Raw genomic sequence first — 17,823 nt, 5'->3', positions numbered from 1 at the left:
CTCCGACAGCTTGGAGGAGCATTCTAGAGTTAGCAACAACTGTACACAGTAGTGATTTGGTGCTGTTCAGCCATGCTTATTCAAGTAGCTGCAATGGAATTTCCAAGGATCAAAAATCACCTGCTTTGGCAAAAGTGGACACATGTGACCCTTTGTTCAGGGTCTGGCAGCATACCGTGCCTAGCACAGGTTAAGCAAATGGCCTATGGACACGTGGTCGATGTACAAAAGCACAGATGAGGAAAACGTTTACTGAGCACTCTTCTCAGAGCAGGCCAGACTGGATAAACAGCAGGAGGAAGCTTCAGGGGTCACCAGTCCCACACATTAGACATGAGTAGCCTTCCGATCTCCTTGACTGGACATGAGAGAGAGAAGTGGTCCCAGTTGACCAGGGACTGAGGGACGTGGAAATCTCACCTGCTTTGGGGCTTGGAGAACATCCTGGGCAGCCACTGTGGAGACAATGGCCCTTTTGTCAGCTCTGTGTGGCTGCAGAGCAAGGGACAAGCCAGTCACCAGCTGCACGCCCAGGTCGGCGATGGTGACACGGTCGTCCAGGACGATCACTGTCTTCTCGGCCAGGATGGAGTCGGAGAGAGGTGAGAGGACCTTCAGGGTAAGCGAGAGAGCTTGAGTCTCTGCACCACACACCATTTTAAACTCCTTAAGTGATGTTTCCACCAGCATGTGCCCCCAGTTCTCCTCTGCTGAATGAAAACACTTATGGAAACTGCTTTGGTAAGTGTTATGCTATTGTTCAATTACATCTGCCAGCTGAAGAGGTTTTACAAATATTGTATTGCTCCATTTCCTTTCCTTTGATCCATACCATGACAATAGCAGTGTATTTTCCAAGAAGAGCTTGATTTAACTTAGAGGAAATAAATAAAAATTGCCCACCTTGGTACTGGGCACCCAAAGGGTAACAATTTCCTAACAACTAATAATTGGATGTGAAAAATGACAGAATTGTGGTAAAATTCTTTAAGGTAATGGTGCACAGCCATCTCCTGCTCATATTGCCTCCAGTGGGCATGAGCCTTTCACTAGGGGTAGGAATGATGGTGGTACGGGGCCTCCATCATCACTGGATAAAGCAGTTATGCCAAGTGGGAAAGGGCATCTGAGTGCCCTAAGAAGACATTCCTCTTACTTTACCATCTAGTTTGCAGCCAGAGATGACTAACAAAAGGAGCGGAATATCCAGTAGGCAGAACCCTCTAGAATTGCTCCCCAAAGATGTCCTGCCTGATCTCTCAAACCTGTGCATATGAGGAATCACTCTCATACTTATGTTCTATGTCAGGTTGGCATTAAAATAGGAAGGCTGTCCTGGATTATCCACATGGGTCCAGTGTGCTGACATGAGCCCTTCAAAGCAGAGAGCTTTCCCTGGCTGGTGTCAGAAGGGCAAGACAGACAGATTCAAAGTGGGAGAAGGACTTGGTTCAGCCATTACTGATGATGGGCCACAAAAGAAGTGACACAGGTAACCTCCAGGAGCAAAGAGGGACCCTGGCTGGTGGTCAGAAGGGAAGGAGACACCTCAATCTTACAACCATCAGGAATTACATTCTTCCAACTACCTGAAATTGCTGGAGAGGGGGTCCTTCCCCAAATTCCCCATGTGCCGAGCCTGGCTACCACCTGATTTCAGTCTTAATACTGGAGCACAGAACTGGGCCAAATTCACCTGGACTGACCTACAGAACTGAGTTCATAAATTAGTGGTTCTTTAAGCTGCTAAATTTGTGGTGATATGCTACATGGCAACAGAAAAGTAATACAAAATATTACATGTTTAATCCAGCTTTGTCAAAAATCAACTTTGGCAACCTTAAAATGTGACTAATTAACTTTGAGTAACATTTTATATTTTACTAAAAATTATTCTGCACCATTTCTGCATAATTATCCTGTTAAAATTGGCTAGAAAATAGTTTTACTATTATTATAGTAATATAGAAAGCATTTAATTGTGGACTTCTAAAATTATTTTTAGTGCAAATACATGTCTTCAGAAAAAAATTTTTTGCTCGCTATTAAAGGTATAATAATAGAGGTAAAAAAAAATGGTTAACCTTCAAGGTTAGGGAAATAAAACTAGCTTTCTCAGGTTCTGCCATCTTTTATTAGTGACATATAAAAAGTAAATTATCATAGTGGGGAAAAGATTGCTTGCACTGTGTTTTATTTAGCTTTGACTGGTAAAAGAAATTAGGCATTTTTTCCCACCCTCTCCAAATGCAAAAATCGAGTTTAGATTATTAAAACTGATGAGTCCTCCAATGTTGCTCATGACTCTCTTACACACACATAACACACTTGTACAACAGCACCTACCAGGACATTCACCAGCACAGGTGGGGCCTGGGGGAAGTGGCAAGGTGTGGGCAGCCCATACCTGCACGGTGGTGATTCCCGGCTCCCGACCCACCAGGGTCCTGCCATCCTGTAACTGAGCAATTTTCGGCTCTTCCACCTTCATGAACTCTATCACCAGGTCAGTGATGTCAAACTGCCAGTCAGGGCCCAGCATGTAGCTCAGCTGGCCCAAGTCAGGCGACTCAGCCACCATCTGGGTGAGGACGCGCACGGTGGCATGCTGGTACTGCAGGGTGCACCCTCGCCCCTTCTTCTCCTCGTCCTCCTCGTCCTCGCTCTCTCGGGTGGGCCTGGCACGCAAACCAATCAGAACAGACATCACTGTGTGAAGGAGTTCCACTCACTTCATCTCCCAGTTTCCGTGGGACGGTGCAGAATGACAGGAATGGCTTTTCTCCTGCATCTGCCCGCTGGTCCTTCCCCATCTGCACCCTCACTCATTCGAGTGCCCCTTTCGGGCATGCCGCCAGCTGCCTTGGACACACAAGGGAGGTGCAGCCCCTGCCTTCCCCTGTCCAGCGAGGCAGCCATTTATAACAGGGACTAAGAATGAATAACACAGGATGAGCAATAGGCAATAGGGAAACTAGATCCTAAATGCCAAGCCCTGTGCTACATGTGACATTTCCCTGAATCCTAGCAACTAGACTGTGAGGTAGATACTATTATCCCCATTATAATCTCCTCATGTCAAAAGGCTAATTAGTACCACCTGATCCCCAATGCCAGACTACGGTTACCCGTGTGGATGCCACTTCCCTGGGGCTTGGGCCCTTGGGCCATTTGCCTTCCCCAAAGATCTGGGCCCCAGGAGCCTGAGACTCCCAGTCCTGAGGAACCCGCCCCCTGGTGCCCCACCTTCTGTTGGAGGCCACCGGGATCCTCCAGCCTTTGATCTGGCTCAGCTCTGTGTCTGAGATCTCGATCTGCAGGGGAAGTCTGGGCGCCCAGACGGTGACCTCCAGCTGGGAGGTGAAGTGCTGGTGGGTGAAGTTCACGATCGTGTCCACTTTGCTCTTCATTTCCTTCCCATTCACAAACACAGAGTCGCAGTTGTTGGAGACCTTTGGGGAGGGGTTAGAACCTCCAGATGCATCAGCAGGAAAAGCACAGACACTGACAGTGAAAGTTCACCGACTGCAACAGCTCTGATTTATGAGACACCAAGATGAGCAGGAGAACATGACTCCAACAAAGGTAATTTGTAGGCACTAATGAGTGACAAATACTGATAAACAGACCCTGGGGAGGCCATTTTGTATTACAAAATACTGACAAGTGAGACCATAAACATAATTTAATGGAGTTATATAACCTTTGTTGCCTTTTGTGTGTGTTTTTTTCCTCGACTTTACCTTTTTTATGCACTCGAACCACCACTAATCAAACCCCAGGTGCCACACATTTCATGCTAGCACCATATTTGAAAGTGCATCAAAGGTAGGCATATGTTACTAAAAAAACACTTTATTCAAGCCATAAACAGGATCTTCCCCGAAAAACCAAGAGAGCTTTGCACTAGATTAAAATCCTTGTAGGAAAATACTCAGAATGCACTAGAAATGCAGATCTTATTATTTTTGGCCCATTAAAGTATAATTTTGCCGGATGAAGGAGAGGATGCAGCCTTTGGTTGTGGGCATGACTCAACAGTTGGGGTGCCCTTTGAATGTCCTTGGCAGGCTACTGTGAAGCCAGGTAAGCCCACATTTCACCTCACAGCTTCCAGATAAGCAAGGAGAATGTTGATGGCTTTCTCTCCTGGACATCAGGAAAATGTCTTTTATGTGTCTCAGTGGGGCAAGGGAGCAGGGAGCAAGGGTCACTTCATGGGCGGAAGGCCCAAACCCACACTCAATCCACCGCAGAATCACAGACCAGGCAAGGGTCCCCAGTCCCATTTTACAGATGAAGAGCCCAAGACCAGCGATGGGACCACTGGCTCAAGGTCGCACAGTGCATTTAGGGGTGCAGAGCTCAGCAGGGCTGCTGGTCGGCCCCCTCAACTCTGCCAAATGCCACCTGGTGGCTCATTTTGCAAGCTGAAAATGAGGACTTATTCTTGACTTTCTCTTCCTCACCAGAATGTACCTACAGCCCAGCTCTCCCCTGCCAACTCCAGATGCTCATGTCCAGCTGTCTCCTTGACAGGCCAGGCCCAAGAGCAAGGGCAGAGTGCCACCTTCCAAACTCAAAGAGCAGAGCCACACGTTGTTTAAGACAGATTACCATCACCCCCCACCCAGAGAAAAGGGGCACGAGTATGAATTTACTCTCATGAAGAGAAGGAAGAGGTAAGCCTAGTCCACTGAAAGGGAAATTCAAGACCCAAGGAAAAACACCCAGTGGGACGCTGCCACCCCTCCCTACGTCCCAGTCAGACAGGCTCCTCGCCATGTCCACTTCAACACTCGCAGATGTCTTCAGGGGTCTTCATGTAGGATGGGATCTTCAAGGCCTCCAGTGGGAAGATGGGCTGAAATTACAGTAACACAGACCTGGTAACCCTGGGCCCCACAGCAATGAACAGGGCTGAGGGCAGCCGAGCTGGGCTCGTTTTCCAAGCCCCTATCCATCCTGTCAGACCCAGCAGCCCCAAGTCCTCTGCCCCCGGGAAAAAGGGAGAAGAAAAACAATGAACCGAGTAAATCAGCTGTCTTTTAGATACTGTCTGAGGGACATAAATCTGCATTATTGTGCCCAGTACTGTAAAGGTAGCAATCAGCCAAGATGGTCAATTAAAGCAGAAGATGGAATGGAGGGGCCCGTTCTTATTTTCAAGTCCTGTGATGCTGGCCCTCTGCTGCATCCAACCACCCTTCCTTCTGGGACTTACAAGGGGGTGGAAGCCCCATTACAGGGAACCCACCTTCCCGCCACAGCCCCGCACAGGAGACACTCGGTAAGGCCCCTACACACCCCTGGGCTCAGCGGCAACATGCAGACCACACCCAAGAGAATGAGGCTCTGTCTTCCCCCTGGCTCACCTGGCCATCACCTGTTGCTAGAACTTTCCTGACCCCACCTTTTATAGTACAGATCTCAACTCTGCTGCATTTTTGGAAAATTCTGGTTTCTCCTCGTCTACTGCTATCCACCCACCCACATCCCACTTTAAATCGCCGTGAATCACATCCCACCATCGGGAACACACCAGCTTTGGAAACCGTGAAGCCCTTTCTGTGCATAAGAAATGAAATCACACCCTCTCCAATCACATGCAGACTTAAACCTGCCCCATCTTTCAGGAGATGCAGCATAGCCTAAATGGGAAAAAATAAATTAAGAATGTAACAAAGTGAGAGGCCTCAGGAATTCTCTATGTTGACTATCATTTGATTTCTTTCTCCTGGGATATGCATAACACCCTTCAAAAAAGTATGTGTCCTCCATCCTTAATTCAATTAAGACAGCTCAAATAGGGTTAATTGTGTTAAATACTAAGACCAGTGATGTATGACAGGGGAAATGCTAGATGCTAGGGACTGAATATCTGTGTTCCCCAAAATTTGTATGTTGAAATCCTAATCCCCAAAATGATGGTATTTGGAGGTGGGGCTTTTGGAAGTTAATGAGGGCATGAGGGTGGGGCCCCCATGGTGGGATTAGTGTCCTATAAAAAGGAATACCAAGAGCTTGCTTCCACTCTGCTCTCTGCCACGTGAGGACATGCCAGAAGACCATGAACCAGGAAGAGGGCTCTCACCAAACCCACACTCTGACCTCAGCCTTCCCAGCCTTCAGAATCATGAGAAATAAATGTTTGTGGACTGCTTGTTATTTATAGACTCCAGCCTTTCACATTGGCCCACTTGCTAATATCACTCAGCACATTCACGGTCAGTGGTGGCAGTGATGATGGGCCACCCACCCCACACACATTTCCAGCTGAGCTCAGCCTCATACAGAGATGATCAGAGGGTGGAGGTGGAAGTGGGGACCACAGTGTCCAGGGTCCGGAGAAGCTCCACTCTGGGGCCAGGCAGGTCGGGTGTGAGTCCCTGTTCTAGCACCTGTCAGGAGCCTCCGGAAAGTGAACCTCATTTTTTTCTTTTGCAAATAAAGAAAATAGAATTGGAGGATCAGTTGTTTTCAGGATTTAAGATTATAATCCATGTGAGATGCATGTGTATTTCCTCCAGAAGGAGTGGTTTAGTATTTGCTAACTCCATGTTTGTAGTACTTTACTGAACATAACTACCATGAAACAAGAATGGACTGTAGCAGGCGTCTCTTTGGGGTAGGAGCTCACTGTGGGCTGCTCTGTCTCCTCTCTCAATGCACTGATCTCCACAACAGCTCTGTGAGGCAGGCAGCACAACCCTCCTTTTACTGGTACGGAACCCAGTGCAGAAAGGGACCACTACCAGCCCAGGGCTTTAATGCATGTGTGTGACATGAGCTAAGCCCTGTCCCCCAGGACTGCTGACTCCTGGCCCCATGCTCTCCTCTGTCTGCTCACACCAGCCCTCTCTAGGGACTCCCCATGGCACACCCGGTAAGATCCAGGCTCCAGATTATAGTGTACAAGGCCTACCGACCTGCCTTCTTTTCTGGCCTCCCCTTGCACGCCCCACCTGGCCCCCGCACATGTCTTCCTTCTCTCCCTGGAGCTCTGCTGAGCCAACCCCATGCCGAGGCCTTTCTGCCATTCTCCTCTGACAGAGAACTGCTGCCCTTCTGGTGAGAAGACATAACTTGTCTCCAACTGGCCATCCAGCCACACGCCTCCCTCTTTTCTAATTAACTAAAATTTTATTCTGAAAATCCACTGCCCTGCATCTACCATGGGCCTCTCCAAACCAGTGATTGACTCAGGAAGGGCACATGACACAATTCTGGCCAACGAGGTGGGAGATGTCCACTGGGGATTCCTGCAAGGGTCTCCTTGCTTTATGATGGATGGAGGCTGTCCCTGCTCTGTCACTGGATGTTGTCACACCACAGGGACCACTATGGTGATCTCAGAGCCTGGTGGGAGTTGGCTAAGGACCAGGTTGACACTGCAAGCTCAAAAAGATGGAAGGAACCACCTCCTCCATGACCCGGATGGACCTCTGGGACAGCCCACCTGAAACCAGCCAACTTTGCCCCTTCCTACCAGTGACTGTCTGTCTCTGACATTGTGAAAGCTATTTTGGCCTATGTTTTTTGTTACTTGCCACCAAGAGCAGTGTAAATTATATAGGACCTCAGCTCAAATGTCAGTCAGAGGAGGCATTCCTTGAGTCATTTCTAATTAAACTCAGCAACCCTTCACTTGACACTGTCCATTTACATCATGTTACTTTCCTCTCATTTACTGTGTGTGTTACTGTGCAGATGCAGACCCTATCTACAGTATTTCGGTATTACAGTGTCTTACACTCTTTATATTGCTCATGTCATGTGCTTGCACTATATTGTTACACTGGATTGCTCTGTTACGCTGTGTGATTTACCTTCCCACGCTTACCTGAATGCTTCTGCTCATTTACTTGTTTCTTATCTCTGCCCCCCACTGGAAGGTGATCTGCTTGAGAGTACAGACCTGTCTCCTCCTAACTGCCATCTGCACTTCTAGCACAGCACATGGCACATAAAGGTGCCCAATAAATGGAGTTATGTCACTTTGGTTTCCTCTGGGTCCCATTCATACCTGGGCCTCGTGAATGGCCTGTATCTGGGTAAGGAGGGGGAGAAGGTGTCTTAGACCAGGCTCTCAGGTTAATGGCATCCAAACAAAAGTCCGTTTAACACATCACGAGAGGAGACTGACAGGTAGAAGAAACAAAGATCCCAAGTTAAGAAAGTCTGAGGCCAAAGAACTAATAATTGGGATTCCCAGGGGTGAATGTGGCCTTTGGATAGGGAGCCAGGCAGCTGTGTCACGTTGCCTGGTGAACACGTGTGTGATGCAGGGCAGGGAGTAACCGGAAGGGATGGGAATACAGGGCACAGAAAAGCCCAGTCAAGGCCCCACCATCTAAGTGATGCCTTCCAGGCCTTCGGAGCCCCAAAGGGAACATCAAGAACACACACCGTGAATCCCAGTACCAAAATAGCTGAGGCCAGGCCCATGGAGCCTGAAAACAGGTGGTTTGTGCCCTGCCCAAATGCAAGCCAGGGCCTGTAAACGTCATCTCGGGAAGGCTGCTTTCAGAGGTTAATGTCTTTACTGCCAAATTACACTTTTGCTGCTTCATTACTTTAGCATAACAGACACAGATAGGGGCTCACCAGGTGTAACTGTCTTTCCTTTGGGGATCCCATAAGCTGTATCATTTACTTCATTTTCCATTTAGAAAAGAAGCAAGAATCAGTCTGTGTCCCAGTCACCCTCTGAGTTTGCACACTGCTGATCCGTCGGCACCGACTGAGGACTGACCACACATTAGAAGGCCTCCCTCACGCCCCTTTCCCACCCTGAGAAATGTGTTAGAGAGAAGAAAAGCCACACAATTTCTTAGAAGTGCCCAAAAATTCTGAAAGCCATATTGGGATAGGCAAAAAGACATGTAAGACACTTTGCTATTCAGTTATCGTCTGAATCCAACACTTGACATTTATTACCGTGTTCAGCAAAGACCACTGTCTGAGGAACAGCAGGTACTGAGAAGACATGTTACCTTGAGTTTTTAAACATCCAAGAACAGCAATAATGTCATGTAATGAGTGCTTAGTAGGCACCATGCGTTTGTTTTTAAATCTTTATGAAGAATTACACCCATTAAATCCTCCACATAGTCTGGAGAGCAGGTGTTTTGTCCCTGTACCAGGGACAGGGAGACGGAGGTGCAGGACAGGCTGCTCATCGGGGTCACAGCTGGTGCAGGCAGAGCATGGATTCACACTCAGCCCTCTGAATCAGGAGGCTCCCGTCCCAAAAGATCCCTTTTGCCTCTCTTTGGCCCATCACTCCTTCTGCCCCTGGCCCCAGGCAACCCCTGATGTGCTCTGCATCGCTGAACACTAGGACCAGAACAGTCAGAGACTAGCTGACAGTTGGTTCTCAAGTCAAGGGCCGGAAGAAGCAGCCAGCACCCCAGAGACCTCGGGCCTCATCATGTCTGAATAAGCTGCTCCCCAACCTCCAGGGCTCAGATTCTACACCTGAACCAGAGGGCCCCTTGTGCTTTCAAGCTCTGACACTCAGCCATTCCACCATTTAGAGGGTTTATAGAGATCAAGCTCAGGGTCTCAGTGTATCTTGATATGATGTGAAACAAACTTTTCTCTGCCTCCACTGCATTGTCTGTGAAATAACAAATCATCTACTCATTTAACAAATAATAAATGTCAACTAGCACCCAGGAACTGTCCCAGGTGCTAAGGATGGATCAGTGAAAGCCATCCCTGGCCGTATGCACCCAGCAGTCTAACGGAATAAACATGCAGATATATAATGCAGTATCAGGTCACAAGATGGGCTTCAAAGCAAAACAGAGCAAGGTAGGGAGCAGGCAATGAAGTGAGAGGGTGCTATTTTAGTTAGAGTCGGCGGGGGGGCGCAGGTAGCATTTGAGTACCTGAATGACGTGAGGAATAAGCAGGCAGAAGAAACTGACAGCAGAGGAGGAAATGCAAAGGCTCTGAGACAGGGTTGTTCTGACCATATCCAAGGACCTAAAAGGGGACAGGTGTGCAGAAAGGTAGCCGGGGCTGGGTTTACTCCACAGAGTACAGTGGGGAGCTGTGAGAAGTCTGGAGCAAGGAAGTGGCATAACCAGACAGTATTAACAGGAAACCTCTGGCAGGAATGGAAGACGGGGAGACCATCTGGGGGCCTCCCATCCCCCCCAAGTAGAGACATGAACGTTGCTCAGATCAGGGTGGCAGTGCTGGAGGTTATGAGACATGGCCAAATTCAGGATGCATTCCAAGGGCAGCCTGCACAGGATTTGCTGTTGGGCTGGATGATGGATGTAAGAGAAAGAGGGAGAGGTCCTGATGACTTCTGGGTTTCTGCTCTGAGAAAACAAAAGAATGGCATTACCATCCCTGGGGTGAGGGAAGACCCAGGAGAGGCCAATTTGGGGAAGAAATGAAGAAGCCAGAGTTCAGTTTTTTAAATATTGAAATGCTTAATTCAATTCAAATGCAGATGTTAAGAAATTGGAAGCACAAGCAGAGTTCATGGAGAGAGACTCCAACTAAATAAATCAGTTTGGATTCTGTAGCATATTTGGTACTTAAAGCCACAAGGCTGAATAATATCCCATATTTAAACCCTGAGCAAGCCAGCACTGAGAGGTCATGGAAAACACGGGACCCGCTTGTTAAAAAGGACAACCAGACAAGAGAACAGTATCTCGGAAGAAAGTCATGAAGATACTTCAAGAACAGGGGGGTGGCTGATTATCACATGGTGTGAGGAAGTCAGCTGGGAACAGCAGGGTGGAACTAAACACTGGCTGCTGGGACCGGCTCGTGGAAGACCACAGAGACCCCAACAGAGGGACGTAAGCGGGTTCCGGAGAGAACAGAATTTGGGAGGGTAATACGGAAAGCTTTCCCAAGGAGGTGTGCCATCAAGGAGAGGAGAAATGAGACACTGTGGGATGCACCTGTGCTAAGTGTCAAATGAGACAAACCACCAAAGTAACTTAGCATGATGCCCGGTGCAGGGTGAGCGCTTAAAAATACATCTTATAGTGATAATATCATGAACAATAATGATAAACATAAACAAATACAGCTGCCATGCAGAACTTCCCAAGATCTGTTCTGAATTGGCTGTATATGGGTAGAGCAGTCAGACGGCAGGTGTTCTGGGAGTGCTGGCCATCTGCCCAGCTGTTCTCTGCTAAGCGAAGGTCAGTTTTCCCACGGATTTCAGCTTGAATTGCACAACCCGTTAGCCCCATACTAATGCCAGTCTCATCAAATACCCACTATGAGTTTGGATACTGAGGGCAAAGAAGAAATTAGTTGCCTGTCCTATTGGAACGTCAGGCTAAGAGCAATCAAATAAAATCAACATTTCCTGAGTAATCACTAGCTATCAGTCACCGAGAGGCACAGTTAAAACTCAAGCCCAGCTGGTGGCCAGTGATGATATGTGGTGGGCTCTGGGCAAGACTCTGAGGTCACAAAATGAATCCAAGGGTTCCTGCCCCCAAGGAGCCTGCCTGAGCGAGTGGAGGAGACAGGCTCATGTACAAGATGCTGTCAAATACAGTGATTGGTAGAAGGAGGGGTGCACAGTGCTAGGAAGATGGTCAGCCCCCGGCTGCCGTCAGCGCACCTGAACTACTAGCAGGGCTGTTGTTCCCCTTAACTGGAGAAGCGCAGGACGTCTTCAGAGAGGACCCGCCGAGCCCCTCCCACCCGACCTCAGCCGTCCTTGATAGCACTTGTGCAGAGCACAGACATTTCTGCGTTCTGCTTATTGGGCACCTCCATGGAGAAATAAAGAAAACCTTGGGTCCTTTTTCAGTAGGAGGAAAATCTCATCTCATCCCAATCTCATTCAACAACATTTGGCTCTACTCCTACAGACAAGTGCCTCCAACATTTTGCTCCTTAACAAAACTCCACCAGTAAAATAGGCCCAAAGTTATGATTTGTTGCAAAGCTTAGCATATACTTATCTGTGGGATGTTTTCCTTTTAGCATTTCATCCCTTGACTTGGGGGATTTTAAAAGCACCGCTGGCTTGTTAACTCAGGAAAAGATCCAAGCACTTCACATTCCTCCAACGGTGCCCCAGGAAGGATGAAAACATGTTTACCCGGTGAGGGCCCTGCATACGCACTGCCCAGCCTGCTCTGACTGCAGACGCGGAATCCCCTGCAGGGAAGCCCCGTTAATGATGTTCCATCAGCATGGATGCTGGAGCCAAAGGTCACGTGTCCAAGGGTTTGCACATAAATTAGTTGCATCAAGGAAAAGCATTTGGGCAGGATAAGCACATTATCAGGGGAGTGAGAGATTGGCAGGGTTCATGTTTCCCAAACTTATTATGAAAGTACTTAGGAAATTACCTATTAAAGAAGAAATCTTTCTATAAATGAATTCTGTGAATTGCGAACTCAGGGTATAAAAACCAGCAGCTGAGAGTTTTTATCTCTGATACTCCAGGCAGAGGGAAAAAGTAAATACTAATGATGGCCCCACCCACAACTGCTCCAAAATTGGGACATAGGGAAAAAGGGACATTGCAGGCCTAAGCAGAGAAGACCTGAGAGAGGCAAGATTTGCTCACAGATGCCAGGGAAGGGCTGGATGCCCAAACCCACACGCACCCTCTGTGAAGATTTCCTGGGAGAGACCAACAAATCGGAGCCCAGCCAGGCTGAGTCAGTCGTAGAGGAAGGCTGCATGCACGCTCAATGCCTCTGCAGCACAGAGCTTCCAGAATACACCCCTCGATAGGCATTGAGTCCTTGCCAGCCTGGCATGGGCTAACTGGACTTCGGCATACAAAAATTCTGATCTGAGCAGCCTAAAATAACCCCCATGGTGCTGCTTCTTACATTAAAGGAGTCTTGTTTTGTGAGAGCCTCTACCCATGTTAGCAATAAATTAAAATAATCCCATCTTATGTATTGTTCTAATATTTCTCACCTAATATAGCTAACTTAACTAATATATTTATAATCAAATTCGGTTTACCTGTATAATTAACCTGTATTTTTTGTTTTTTTTCCAGCACAACTGGCCTGGGATGGATCTCTAGGAAGTACTGGTGGAAGAGGACCCAACAGCCAGTTCCCTTCCAGACCAGGAAGGTGACATAAATGAGGAAGGTGGGTCTGCTGTGAATGACAGGAGGTTGGGGACTGTGGCAAACTCAAGGGAGCCACCCAAAACCCTGCTCAAAGGGACAGCCACTCCTCACCTGGGCCGGCAATGCCAGGCAGAATGCTGGGACTCGTTCAGAGGGAGATGTTGCAAGAGAAAAACAGGAAACCCAGGGTTTTGGTGTAATGGACTAACTTTCTTCATGTTGGTATCTAAGTATATAAATGTGAGGTACTTTCCTGGGAAACAGAGCATGTCTTGGGGGCTGTTATTGCCCCAAGGCCTGTTGTAAATGACCTCTGACCTAAAGACACCCTGAAAGATATGACGTGATGTGAGTGTGACAGCACAGAAGTGCTTCAATTTTGTGTTTTCTTCTCCTTACAATAGATCAGACTTAGAGGTCCACGTCATGGCCTCATTAGCATCATGCTCTTCAGTCCTTATTAAAACTTTTGCTAGTTCCACACAGACTCTACCAGAAAAAGTAGGTCGGTCTCACCTGCGATGGCCAACCAATGCATAGTGGCTGCTCAGAGCTCCACCTGGGGCAGGGATCTGGGCTCCCGCAGGAAGGAGTGCTGAGAGGCATTAGTGATATCTGCATGAGCACATTGCCGGGGAGTGGTGTCCTAGCATATATTATTTATTCTATTCTATTTATATATTTATGAAACCAAAATTCCTTTGCCAAATATGCTTGCCCAAAGTCCCTTCTGTGCCAAGCAGAGCCATGGCCTACACTAGGATGAGAGCTGGAAAATCCTGCAAGATGCTCCGTATTGTTTTGTCACTCAAGGAGGCTGTGAGGAAAGGTACGTGGAGCTAGTGGCCCTCCATAGTGGCCTGCAGACACACAGATGGTCTCAGCGCACAGCCATCTACCACTTTCTGTACAACAGTGCTCATAAGAGAAGAAGTCAGAGTGCAATCCAAATATTGTTGAGTGTTAACACAAAGGATGTCAGGAACTCATTGGGGATGTACACCCTGGGGGGGTGACAGGGCTGCAGTCTTTGATAATGGAAAGTGCTCAGCAGTCCAAAGCATGAAGAGAACACACTGTATTAGGGCAATCACTGGGGCAGAGACCTTTACTTTTTTAAAAGATCCTGTTAAACTGGCTTTAGAAATGATAAAAAATATGGCACATTTAGGAGAGAGGGGCTCTTTAGGGAAGCCGACGCCATGCCATAGTAGAGGTACAGGAGTCGACAGAAGTGCTTTGAAATCAAATTTCCTTTTAGCATCTCCAGTCAAACCTTAAATGTTTCCAAGGCAAATTAATCCAACAGCAGTTTAGAAGATGTAATCAGTGAAGAATGAATAAACTGAGTATATGAATATAAATGATCTTTTCCTAGTGGGAGCCCATCCCTCCTGAAAATGGAAGCACTAACAGCTGTGTGTTTGGTAGGCGACCGCGGCATCCGCCAGCCCACCCTGAGCAATACGTTCCCCTGTTTCAAGTTGAGATGGAATCGATATTCCCAGCAGCTGCAAAAGGCAGTGTTACCTTCTGAAAGTCCACATTGGCCTAGTAACACACATCAATAAAGTGCTAATCAACTGCTCGTGCCAAATTCCCTGCATATTCAAGGGAACATGTGTGGGGGGCCTCAGACGCTCTCATCTATGCCTGTCATGCCTTTATTGGCACAAGTGACTCTTAGCTGGAAAACAAGTCCCAGCTCTTCTTTGTGGTGTCCACTAATTACTAACATGAGTGTATTTCTCTCTAGACATTTGAATTGTTAAAGAAAAAGAGGACACATTTTCATCATTGGAAGTTAATAACCTTAACAGGAGATGCTGAAGATAAGTCCATTTACAGATAATCTCAGAGAAGGAGGGGGAAAAGCCTGTCCTTGAAATAAGCAATCTAACCACACCACTTCACTGTGAAATTGTGGTGCTCTCTCTGTCCAACAGTGGCTGAGAGCCCAGGCTTGGGGCCAAGCTGCTTGGAGGCAAATTCCAGCCCTGACGCTTACCAGCTCATTTAGGAAACAATGATTAACCACCCTGTGCACCCATTTACTTGTCTGTGAGGTGTGGATCATAATAGTCAGGCCTGAATTGATACAGTGGAAAACTTAGGTGCTCAACACATAATAAGTGTTTAATAAATGCTAGTTATTATCACACACCCAAAATCAGTCTCTGAGGCTCATTTTGAGAAAGCAAATTTCCCAGATCTCCCAGGGAATAACAGCTGGTACAGAATTAGAGCCCATGTCTACCAGTCAGAGACATCCCCCTGCCATGAGCAGAGGCACCATCTTCTGGCACCAACAAGCCCCCCACAGCACCAGATTGCATTCAGTGTCCATTCGCAGAGTACCTGCTCAGTGCCAGGCATGGTGCAGGCAGACAGAGAAACACTGTGAGCAAGAATGACAAGGTCCCACCCCATCACCAAGCTGGCCTTTTAAGGGTGAAGACAGACCAACAAACCAATAAGCCAACATGTTATCACACACACCCATACCAAGTGTAGCCAAGTATGTGGAGGTGCTAGAACTCTGCAACCTGATAGGAATGTAAAATGGTGCAACCATTTTAGAAAACAGTTTCGTAGTATCTTAAAAAGTTAAACACACACTTACCTATGATTCAACTTTTCTACTCCTTAAGAAATGAAAGCTTATGTCCAGACAAAAACTTGTGTGAATATTCACAGTAGCAATAGTTGTATTAGCCAAAAATTAGCAACAGCCCAAATATCCATCAATAGATGGGTAAACTGTGGTACGTTCATACAATGGAATACTATTCAGCAATAAGAAGGAGTGAAGTACTGACACACATGATGACATAGGTGAATCTCAAATTAATTACACTGGGTGGGAGGAGCCACACAAAAGAACATAACACAACATGATCCCATTTATATAATATTCTAGAAAATAAAAATTAATCTTTAGTGTCAGAGAGATGTTTCCCTGGAGATGTGTGGAGACAGCCAGGAAGGAAGGACTACAAAGGGGGATGAAGAAAGGTTTGGGGTTAAGGATACAGTCACTACCTTGATTTTGGTGATGTACACTTAGGTACTGCCAATTTGTGTACTTCAAATAGGTGTAGTCCATTGTTATGTGTTGTATGTCAACTATACCTCTCTAAAGTTGTTAAAAAGAAAATGTTAAGAGTATCATACCATCCTTGCTACACCACCTTTGCACTTAAATCCATGTATACCTATGTTGTTAAGTGATCCAGCTAACTTCTAACACTTGGTTAAATGATTTGAGTTTCTTTGGGAAACCCAATGCATTTGAATGTGAAGCTGACACATTCTGCTCACAAAGCTGCAAGTCAGGAGTTCTGATTATGAGCCAAGCTCCACAGCATCCCCTTCCCTCCTCCTGAGCATGAAATAAATATACTCAGGAGACACCAGACCCTGGGGCCACGGGTGGTGCTGCCCGATATCTGAGATGCACTCACAGACCCAAGGCTAGACCTAGCACTCCCTGACCTTGGACCTGGGCAGGACCTGGATGGGGAGGGGCAGACGGAGGCTGTCAGGAGGGGAAAGAGAAAACACGTGGGCAAAGCTGGGGGTTGCAGGTTTACTGGCTCATTCTAAGATTCCTCCGCATCATGCAGAAACAATTCCAGAATGTTAGTTCTTAATTAGAGATGCCAAAGACAAAAATGAACAAGAGGTCTAATTAATATTGGAATCAGAGTGATTGCGATGGGAGCAAAGTGTTGGGAATACAGCAATATCCATCCTCTGGCCAACATGAAGTACCTATCATATCTCCAATTAGAATGGACAATAAAAGTCCAAACTGTTAGGATAAAGAAGGACAAAATGAGGCAGTAACATCCAAGCTGCCTGACAACTTATTTTTAGCTGCCTGGCTCCTGGCAATGGGAGAGAAGGAATTCATGCCCAGAAATAGAATAGCAGTGTTTTCTGTAAGAATTTTTGCCCAGCATTGCTAAATGAGAAAGAAATAGCTTCCTTCTGATTTCTCTATATCTCCTTCTAAATAAAATTAGGATCAGTCAGAGAGCGTCCTTAGAAGCCCGCTGTAGCCCAGAATGGACGCGGACCCTTCAAGGTAAGTCAGTGCACAGACTGTTCTGAACCCACTTTCTTGCCTTCACCACCACCTGCGGGGCCTCACATCATCCACACCCTCCCCCCTCGGTGATGGGGGCTGCATCTTCCACGTCACTTACCTGTTCCCACCGAGCTCAACACACTGGTGCAGGCTAGGCTCACAGCTCCAGGCAGAATGTGCTGGCTGAGCTCCTGTCATTGAGTGACTTGCCAACACTTTATAAAAGTCAGAAATCTTATCTAAAAATCTGATTTCAAGAAACACGTCTTTAAACAAGAGAGGATATAAGAAGAAACTGTCCCCCATCTGGTACCAAGAGTTTGGACATGCAGAAGGCTCTTTACCCAAAGCCCCTGAGCACAGCCACCTGCACGGCTCTGTGCCTCAGTTGGCTGAGCTGTAGGATGGTGAGAGCTCGGCACCTGCCTCATGGGGGCTGCGGGGGGCACGGCTGTGAGGGAAACAGCGCCAAGTCTGCCCGGTGCCCCTTGTACTAACATGCTATTGCTGCTGTTCATTGTGATGGGTCCCAGGACCAGAACAGGAGACGGGGACCCCACCTCCAGGGCAGACATGTCCACATGCCCAAGGCACGCAGTGTGCCGAGACCCCACGAGGTGCATCCACACGG

The 17,823-nt window shown here is 47.3% G+C and overlaps 1 protein-coding gene across 1 annotated transcript in view; it reads right to left on the bottom strand.

The window, feature by feature from the left end:
- The window catches only part of LOC108385061 (transmembrane protein 132B), a 310,363-nt gene that overhangs the window by 7,026 nt on the left and 285,514 nt on the right, over positions 1-17,823 (bottom strand). Inside the window, exons 6-8 of the mRNA XM_037014453.2 lie at positions 3,247-3,452; positions 2,408-2,678; positions 421-612 (exon numbers count right to left, since the gene is read on the bottom strand). Of these exons, the coding sequence (XP_036870348.2) occupies positions 421-612; positions 2,408-2,678; positions 3,247-3,452 (669 nt within the window). The remainder of the gene's footprint in view (positions 1-420; positions 613-2,407; positions 2,679-3,246; positions 3,453-17,823) is intronic.

Source organism: Manis javanica, chromosome 15, assembly GCF_040802235.1.
Source record: "Manis javanica isolate MJ-LG chromosome 15, MJ_LKY, whole genome shotgun sequence".
NCBI classification, from domain to species: domain Eukaryota; kingdom Metazoa; phylum Chordata; class Mammalia; order Pholidota; family Manidae; genus Manis; species Manis javanica.
Note: the sequence above shows the minus strand (reverse complement) of the source record. Positions and strands in the feature narration are given on the sequence as shown.